The sequence below is a fragment of the Montipora foliosa genome, chromosome 2 (genome assembly GCF_036669935.1).
Source record: "Montipora foliosa isolate CH-2021 chromosome 2, ASM3666993v2, whole genome shotgun sequence".
NCBI classification, from domain to species: Eukaryota; Metazoa; Cnidaria; class Anthozoa; order Scleractinia; family Acroporidae; genus Montipora; species Montipora foliosa.
The window spans coordinates 65,335,288-65,345,287 of record NC_090870.1 but is presented as its reverse complement, the minus strand read 5'-3'; the positions used below and the strand labels follow the sequence as shown (position 1 = coordinate 65,345,287).

The following is a 10,000-nucleotide window of genomic DNA, read 5'->3' as shown; positions in this document are numbered from 1 at the left end:
TCTAGATTTAAAACAACTTGTTTTATTCATTTTCGAAATGATGAAAAAGTGATCACCAACTGCTAAAACACGCATGTTGTGTATTAAACATGAAACAAGATATGAAAGTTATGAAAAACAAATCGTGATAAGTCAAATTTTGCAATAAAAATGTTAATGTAGTAGAGAAGTATTATATTAAAGCACAAAAGTATCTTACAAGATTGATAAATACGTCCTTAAAGTCTGGTCACTTTCCTGTCGCCTGGAATGAGGCTCTAGTCTTACCGTTACTTAAAAAACCTGGCCTCGACATACTCTTCAAGAATGTTCGTCCCGTTAGTAACTTTTGTTTCGAAGCTGACAGAGTCAGCCGTCTATAACCAAATTCATAGCCACATTTGCGAGAACAATCTTTATCCTTCCAATCAGTCATCTTATAGGAAGAATTATAGCACAGAAACAGCGTTGCTGAGAGTGAAAAATGATATCTTGTTAAATATGAACAAACAGCATGTTACACTATTGGTCTTATTAGATCTTAGTGTGGCATTTGACACTGTGGATCACAATGTTTTACTTAGTCGCCTTCACTCAAAATTTGGTATATCTGGGATGGCACTTGAATGGTTTAGCTCCTACCTTAGGGGAAGATCACAGCGTGTTATGGTCCAAGGCAATTTATCTCAGAATTTGAATTTGGACTTTGGTGTACCGCAGGGCTCTTGCCTCGGACCATTGCTTTTTACGATTTATGCAAGCAAATTGTTTGACGTTATCAAGGCGCACCTCCCTACGGTTCACTGCTACGCTGACGACACGCAGCTGTATGTGTCCTTTAGACCAAAATTAATAAGAGCATTGGGCAATTTGAGGCTGTCACTGCTATTCAGCATTGTGTGGATGATATACGGAATTGGATGACCAATGACAAACTACTTCTCAATGAAGATAAAACAGAATTTCTAATGATAGGTACCAAGCAACAACTAGCCAAGGTTAACATTGATCATCTTATAATTGGAGGCAGCGTAATTAGACCAAAGGAAATACCGGTAGTTAAGAATCTGGGGGCATGGTTCTACTCTTTCAATGAATTCTCATGTAAATAATACTTGCTCAAATGCTTTTTATTACTTGTATAATATAAGAAGAATTAGAAAATATCTTTCTAGGCGGTCCACTGAGTCGCTTATTCACGCATTTGTCTCAAGCCGCGTCGATTATTGCAACAGCCTGCTCTATGGCCTGCCAACCTATCAGCTTAATAAACTGCAGAGGGTCCAAAATGCTGCAGCTAGGTTAATTTTTCAGGAATCCAAGTACTGCCATGTAAGACCGCTGCTGTATAATCTGCACTGGCTGCCCGTTAAATTTCGAATTGACTTTAAGATATTACTGTTAATGTATAAGGCTATCAATGGCTTAGCGCCTTTTTATCTCCAAGAACTTATTATTAATCTTAAAGAAGCATGTAAATACAAGTTACGCTCCGACTGTGATGGACTGCTACTAAATCCTGTGAAATTTAAGACCTTAACAACTTTAGGAGATCGATCTTTTGCTGTTGCTGCTCCTCAACTATGGAATTTACTGCCCTATGCGATCAGGAGTAGCCCCTCAATAGCATCTTTTAAAAAGACACTCAAGACATTTTTATTTCAGAAAGCTTTTTCATAATTTTATTAATATGTTTTAGTAGGTTTTATGTAGTTTTATGTTTTAAGCGCTGATGAAAATAGCTATATTGATATCGGCGCTATACAAGTTTATTATTATTATTATTATTATTATTATTATTATTATTATTACAATGAAGAGAAACCTCGCGTTTTATTGGCTAATCGTGTTGGTTACCATGACAACACCTATATCCTCACATGTGAAAGATAAAAGTGGTATGTTCACTGCGCACGGTGAAGATATGATTTTTTAGTAAAAGGAGAAATCCTGGTATTTCATAAATTTCTATATATTATAAATATATATATATTTACATGTAGCTCGATACCTACAAATTGAAACAAAATTCATGACCAGAAACAAAGTAATTTTTGATCGCTTTATTTATTTTCACAAATGTGCCTGTATTGGTCACAATTTCGAGTTCTGATTTACCATAAGCACGTAAATACATTGGATCCCGTACGAAAATTTGTGGCCTGACTGAGCGAGATTCGGGCCCGATTCGGGCCATAAAGCTGTTTTTCAGGCAAGAACTGAGCGAGACAAAGCGAGACAACCATTTTGTCGCGCTTGTGCGACTGAGCCAGACATAAGTTTGGTTTGATTATCGCCGATAGTGTGGCGTGAGTGAGCGAGAAAAAGTGAAACCCCAGATTATTCATTTACGCCGCTGTAACGAGACATTTGTCACGCTGTATTATCGGTGAAACTCAGGCTGCTCACTTGTTATTCGATACATAAGTGATCCCTACTTGTTATTCGATAAGAAAAGATTAGTAGAAATAGATCAGGGAGTACTCAAAAATGCAAATCAGTTACTTAACTCTGGCTGTCGTTCTAATGTATTATATTATTTGCTGCATTTCTGTACGTGTAGTCCGTCCCCGGGTAAAACGTGAGCAAACCATTTTTTATCGCGCTGAATTTTGAGCTAAAATACGTATATGGCTGGATATTTTTTCCAAGTGATACATTTAGCGTGATACCCACCCGTATCCGGAGAGCTAAGTTCAAATAGCTTAGCACGTTCAGGAGAAGCAATCTACATGTAGCTACCTAAAGACAGCATTATCCTGCTTGCCCAAAACGGAGGATAATCTTTTAATGATAGGAATTGCTTGTCGCTGGACGGAAAACCTTTAAGAGGGAAGAGCAATGTTTGAGTTTTGGCTATCGATAATTCAATATTTGTAACCGCTTTAATTTTGGCGCGTGTTTCAGTTTAACTGTGCATTTCAACAAATATCTGAATCTCTACACAGATGCAGAGCTTTTTCTTCCCATTTAGGACAGTAATCAACCAGATCAAAACAGTATTTATTTGCTCTAATTCATATTGCTGGAAACAATTTTCTCTTTTACGAAATAGATTTTAAACAATGTATGAAGATTTAAAATAAATGAGAAACTAGAAATGAACACCTCGCTATCTGATCACAGATCACTGTGGAAACGTGGCTACTAACATGCCTACCTTATTATGGACACTTTGAATGACTTCAGTCGCATTTTGTTCTATGCTAAAAGCTGGTACATTCTTTGTATTTAAGTTACCTTAAACTGAAACATGTTTCTGTCTTACATGACTGTCCACGCAATGATGACAAGGGTCATGTTTACTGTAGTTGGTCTCGGTCGTACTTATGTCACTTATTGGCACGGAAACTAAAGATAGGATATTTCGAATAAGGATAAACTCAGTCTGTTAACCCTTTGGTTGTAACCACTAAAAATGTGATACAAGAATTATTTTGTCGATACACATTTGTTATTCTGCTTCCAGTATCAAAACAAGTCCACAATGTCGCCGTAAGTCACGCAAACAAAAAACAGTGGCACTGTCTATGGGGGTGGGGGGAGTGGCAGGGGATTTTCTAGTTTATAATTTATAATGGCACTATTAAAGTAAGCATAGTTTCAATTATGGCCTTTTTTGTTTCTGTTTATACTGATTTCAATGTTTCTTATAAATAATGCGTCAAAGTACCAGGATAGCGCGATGCACCCTCCACTTGGCACCCCGTGACAGATGATACTTCATATCCTCATTGTAATAAGCTGAGAAATAAGCTTGTGAGTCAGACAAATATGGAGAAACTTACAGAAAATCACTTATGTCTTACATGTAAAACTATTCAGTCCCCTATCAGGCATCATAAGAAAATTGACCATCTACGGGCATTCGTTTACTGTTTGCGTGACTTACGGCTAAATTGTGGACTTGTTTTGAAACTGGAGGATGTGTGCTGACAGAAAAATGCGTGTATCACATTTTTAGTGGTTACAACCAAGACATGGACTTTTGCTATAACCAAAGGGTTAACAGACAGAGTTTCTCGTTATCCAAAAGACCCTATCTTTAGTTTCCGTGCCAATAAATGCCACCTTTTTTCTGTCGCGCAAGGTCGCACATTTAAACTTAATCGTGTGAGGTAACGACATACAGCGCCCAAATCTCTGAGTAGCGGTAAGTTTTCCAGGGTTTCTTTCCCGCAATTACCGCTATTAACAAAAACTAAGAGCGGGGTTGTAGTTTTCGTACTACGAAAGCTAAGACCAGGTCTTAGGTCTTAGTTTTCGTAACACCCGAAATTATAAGCCATAAACTAACGTCACGCCCATAAAAATGTATTGTTCATTAGCGTGATTTTTTTGTTTTTTTATGACCTGAATCTCGCCCGTTTATCACTCAGAATATCGTCCAAATGTCAGAGTAGTACAAATGTCCCGCTCCATTCTCGCTCATTTATCGTTCAATTTTTATCGCTCCTGTCAGGCTGATTATCGTCACGCTGTGTATCGCTCATCAGCGAGACTTTTTATGGCCCGAATCTCGTCCGCGTCTCGCCCAGAATTTTCGTACGGGATGGGCCCAACTATTAGTTTTATAAAATTAATTGTTTAAATTTCTGCACAATCCTGTGTAATTTCTTCATACATTGTAATCATTGCACTTTTACGCATAATATGGCCAAAAATTTCCGCACCATCTTTAATTATTTAATTTTTTTCCACATCCTATCACAAGCCCAGAAACAAGCAGACTACATGTACAGTAATTTTTTTTTAAAGACGAATGAAATTGGCAAGTGCAATAATTATTATTATTATACACTGGTGTCACCAGCTCAAATTTAATTGGCTACATTTGTACAAGCACGCAGCTAATTCTTGCTTGCTCTGTTTCTCTTACATGTACCTCATACCTACAGACAATAGATTTTATATCTGTAGAATTGACGTCACCTAATACACTAACCAGCAGTTTGATCAGTTTTGTCATGGTGGAGCTCAGCTCCGGAATATGCATAATAAAACAAGAATTGGATTCGGTTTTCTCATGATAGCGATAATTATGGCCAGGCTCAGTTTGTGTTAACCCGCCTCAGCCTTCGGCTTCTGCAGATAACACAAACTTTGGCCTTGATAATCATCGCTATCATGCTCAACCTCATCCAATAATTGTTAATTATTTGCAGTCACTGACAAAACTTACAAGCACTGTCTTATTTATTCCAAATTGCACAAGTGATTACTTATTAAGTGATACTATGATCAACAAAGACTACCACTTCTGCTTTGGCCTACACAGCCACACAAGGAGGTGCAGAAACCTGAATTGACTCAACCTGGTGCTGCCCTCGTCTCACGAGACGGAAGGAGGCCGACGACGATGACTATGATTTAAAAAAACTTCCCTTTTTCCTTCAGATTTTGAAAGTGTGTTTGCATAACTCCTGAATGGCAAAATTATGAGCTTAAAGTTTTATCCAAAGGCCCATGTTTACTTTATGAGGAAGTTATGGATTTCATGGTCCACCATTACTCACGTTCAACACTGACTGATTGGACCTCAGAGGGTTGGATCTAAAAAAAGCAACTTATTACATGTGTATATATGCGAAACAAGTTTAAAAGTCTGGAAGCCCGAAATTCCCATGCTGCATGTTAATATAATGCAGCTGCTTATACACACATTGCACTCTTAACCCACTGACCCTCATCAATGGGGGGCGTCCTAGGGTGTTTGAGGTGTGAATTGGTTAATTTCCAGTAACAAAGTAAACAAATAAAAAACTGGCAACTCCTAAGAAACAATCATTTTAAACGTTACGGGAGAAAGTAATCAACTTTGCTAGTGTGTCTTTGATGTTATTTGTCTTTAATTGTTATCCAGCTCTCTCAAGATTTTAAAGTTGGTAATGGCGGACCATCTTTTTTTTTGGTCATAGTACCACTTCAATAACATACATGGTTAAGCAGAAGCAATGCACACGTATCATGCAATCACCCAAAAATTGTGCCATCCAGTGCTCCCATTTGGTTGGCTATTGCTGATTTTGTTTGCTCCCTCATGACCATGCAATCAGAATGCTTGGTTTATTACTTCTTTTTGCACTGAATTACCTCTGTTCTGCACTATGTTACCCAAAAACTGCATTTTTCTTAGCCAATCAGAATGGAGTAATTTTTTTCTCATGTGTAAATTATTAATAGGATAATAATTTATGTTACAGTACTTTGCATGTGACTCGTCTAAAGGCTTGTTGTATACTTGTAAATAACAAATTTCTTGTGAAATATTCACCTGTATTCCATAGAAAGCCATTAAATATCCAGTAAATAATTTTCCCTCAAAAGAAAATGGTGTTAAAATAAGCAGTACAGCATGCGCATTTCGAAACATGTATTACTCACCTCATTCGCAGAAAATTCTGTCTGGTCCTGGAGACAAGTCATCTTAGAAGTTCCATTTCTTAGGAAATAAGAAAATAGAAAAAAACAGAGAAAACAAAGGTTGGTATTACAGAAAGTCCCCAGCGCACTACAGGGTTTGTTCGGCTGCAAATGTAATGCCCAGTGTCTTACTTTCCCAGAGGGTGGTATACATGTACATAAATTAAGGTAATAGATGTCATAAAAGATGCCTTATATTAATCCCATTAGTATAAGTAATTACATGATCTCCAATTAAAATTGGAATATACAAGCACTAGTAAAAGGAACACATGCATATCACGTGTCCGTGCCTCTCATTGATCACTGATCGCTCAGACTGCTTGGCTTGTTACATGTACCTCTTTTTGCACTGAATAGGCCATTTCCGAGTTTGTCTCTGGTTCATAACAAGTCTTGGTGCTAAATCATTCACATGACAATGAGTCTGATTGGGATGAAAGTACACCAATTCTTTCCATTTGAATGGTTGTGCAACAGGACTCACTTTGAAACAGAGGCAAACAGCAGCTCGGAAATGGGCTATTGCCTATGTGTATTTCCTGTACTGAGTTACCTAAAAACTGCATTTCTCTCAATCAATCAGGACAGAGTTTTTTCTTTCTATATACCATTACATTGCTTAAGGTGGCTGGAACCAGTTCCACCACTTTTAAGAGACCTTGCAATCTTTTTAGAAGGGTTATCACTACCACATTGTATCACATAACAGCAATTAATGTTATGAAGGGGGTGAATACACTGTTACAGTACACCATAGGGTGTGCAAATCTGGCGATCCATGCTATTTTTTGACCCGGTCCATAGATCCGACATTCTTTTTGCTCAAATCTGGATCTGCATTACTTTAAAACTTTCCCAGGTGTAAATATGGTGTATACATGTATGCCTTTGGATATATATTTTTGTTTTGTCTTTCCTCTAGTTTGTCTTTACTGGTGTTTGTGAAGGCTGCATATGAAACAGAATGACAAATAAATCAATAAATTGTTGGATACTTTCAGAAATTGTTCTTCAGCAATCTTTTACATCATTATTTTGTACTTTAGTTACATGACTTTGAGCAATATTTTTGGTTTAGCTGGTAATTTACTTACCGATAAGTAGTTTCCATTCATCTTGAGTCTAATAATCTTTTTATCACAATTTTGTCCAGAAAAAAATGGACACTGCAGCCAGTCATTCATTCAAGCTGCAGACAAAAAAAGGTGGGGGGGGGGGGGGGAAAGGGGCTTGCTGGACTTTGAGTGATTAGTGAGACGGAATGTTTGAATGAGTTGGGGTCATCAGTATCAAAAATAGACTGAGGTAAACTGTTCCATTGAGTGATAGTTCTGGGTAGAAGGATAAGCAGTGAGATGATCAGGTACAAGTTTGCTAGGATCCAGTGACTTCAATACTTGTAGATGGCAGTTTGACAGAAGAAAAGGTTTGTTTAACAGCTGAGACATATGAATTCTCAACGTTGCCTAAATCTCTTGAAGCAGAGAATGCCACTATAATCTCTGGATGGGGAGCATTAAAACAGCTACCTTGAGGCAGAAAGAGATTGAAATGATTTGCTTGAGAAGAATCATCGTAATATATTAAAGTGACTGGCCTCTCGCAGAATTTGCAGAAAATAGTAGCGGATTGATTTCTCAATCAAACTGGAACTTAACCTGTGGATTTCGTCATGTTTCTCATCACTCATTCCATCCCTCCATAGAGCAATAGCTTGGTAAAAACAATTTCCATCTCCTCTGACAACAACTTCTCTCCTTTGAGGAGTTAAATTTCCAGATGCCATAATTCCTTTATGCAAGACATAACTAATCAGAAACCAGCCTATGCACACATAAATACAACTGAAAAGGCTTTACATGTATTGTGTTATTTCCACCAGATTTATTCCTAATTTTGTAATATTTCGAGGCCATGACGAGATGTCAATTTCACATCAAACCTTATGCGAGCAAGGTTACTCTGATCGAGTAAATTTGAAAAACCATATTAAATGCATTACTTTAAAAATCAGTAAATTAGTAAGTGTAATTGCCAAATTAAGATACTGCGTTCCTTTTCATACACTCCTAAATATTTATCAGTCATTAATTGTTCCCTATATAACTTACGGATTATCTGTTTGGGGTCAGGCATGCAAATGTTATCTTGACAAAGAGTAATTATTGGTATTGCAATTATAATTAATGTGCACTACATTTCATGTACTTTACAAAAATGAGCACACTATTCAGCTGTTTATTAAACGCTAATATTTTTTTTTACTAATTTGTTACATTATAAGCCTTATAAAATGCACGAAGTTACAAATGCTTCAGCACCGCCTAACATGAGTAATTCATTTACAAACACGACCACTATCCATTCTTATAACACTCTCTCTGCTACCTCAGACAATTTTCCCAAAAAACTATCAAGACTCTTAAACGGGGACATAGTTTTTCGATGCTGTTAGCTTAACCCTTTCAGCCCTGAGGGGTTCCCCACTGACGAGTAAAATCGTCTGGCGTTAGACAGAGTAAAATCTATAAGTGCCATTTGGCACTCTCAGGGCTGAAAGGGTTAAACAGGGACATAGTTTTTCGATGCTGTTAGCTTAAACGGGGACATAGTTTTTTGATGCTGTTAGCTTAACCCATTGACTCCCAGGGATTCCCCATTGACGAGTAAAATACTCTGGCGTTAGACAGAGTAAAATACACTAAGTCTGGCCAGTTTCAGCCAGTTTGGACGTCAAAAGTTAATACAAAAAAAAAATGCTTTTTCTAAGAAAAGGCGCAAAACCTTGGAATGAGATATGCCATCATCTTTAAGAGACCTACCAAGAAATTTATTCAAAAGGAAAATTTAAAGTGTTCTTTTGCGTATTTTTGATGAAGATGACACGTCCATAGATATACATGTACATGTGATTATTTCTAAGATAAAATACAAAGGACAACAGCTTTTACATAATTATGTAATTCCAAAATTTTATTTACTGTCATTCTTTATTTATTGTAAACTCCTCTCTCCTTTGTATGTGTGTGTATTTAACAATTATTCTACGAGCGCGTGTTGGATATCAGATGATAGATAGCCAACGAGGCGAATAGCGCCGAGTTGGCTATAATCATCTCATATCCAACAAGTTAAGTGCGAGTGGAATAATTGTTTTATTAAAAACGCCCCCAAGATAGTAGACAAATCTTCTCGACTTTATTTTCTAAGAAGAAATTGGATGTTTTGTACAATGTATAGATAATTTCCGGTTTAACTCATTTCATGACATGTCACATGTCTATCAAAAAGTTAACTGTCAAATCCTGTGCGCGTTGTTCTAAATGAATTATAAAACGCGACTATCATACCACGTTAAGTTTGTCAAACTTACACTGTTTGAATGAGTGAAAAAAATTTCTTTTGATGTTTACAAGACACAATTTAACCCGCTTTAACTGCTTCCGCTAAAATTATTGTGAATTTGCACATTGGTGCAGTTGTAAAAGTTAAACTGAGGATGAGGGATGCAGCCCTTGGTCGCCATGTGCGAAGTTTCCCACGTTGTTGGAAACCGCCACTTGATTATGCTAGACAAGAACGAATGCTGGAGATG

General features: G+C 37.1%; 1 protein-coding gene and 1 pseudogene across 5 annotated transcripts in view; both read right to left on the bottom strand.

The window, feature by feature from the left end:
- LOC137986166 (TNF receptor-associated factor 2-like) overlaps window positions 1-10,000 on the bottom strand; it is a 75,532-nt gene that overhangs the window by 25,515 nt on the left and 40,017 nt on the right. For all 5 annotated transcript variants that reach the window (XM_068833459.1, XM_068833451.1, XM_068833463.1 and 2 more), the window contains one exon: window positions 6,364-6,421. In XM_068833459.1, coding sequence (XP_068689560.1) covers window positions 6,364-6,421 — 58 coding nt within the window. The remainder of the gene's footprint in view (window positions 1-6,363; window positions 6,422-10,000) is intronic.
- LOC137988165 (uncharacterized) overlaps window positions 9,975-10,000 on the bottom strand; it is a 1,332-nt pseudogene continuing 1,306 nt past the window's right edge.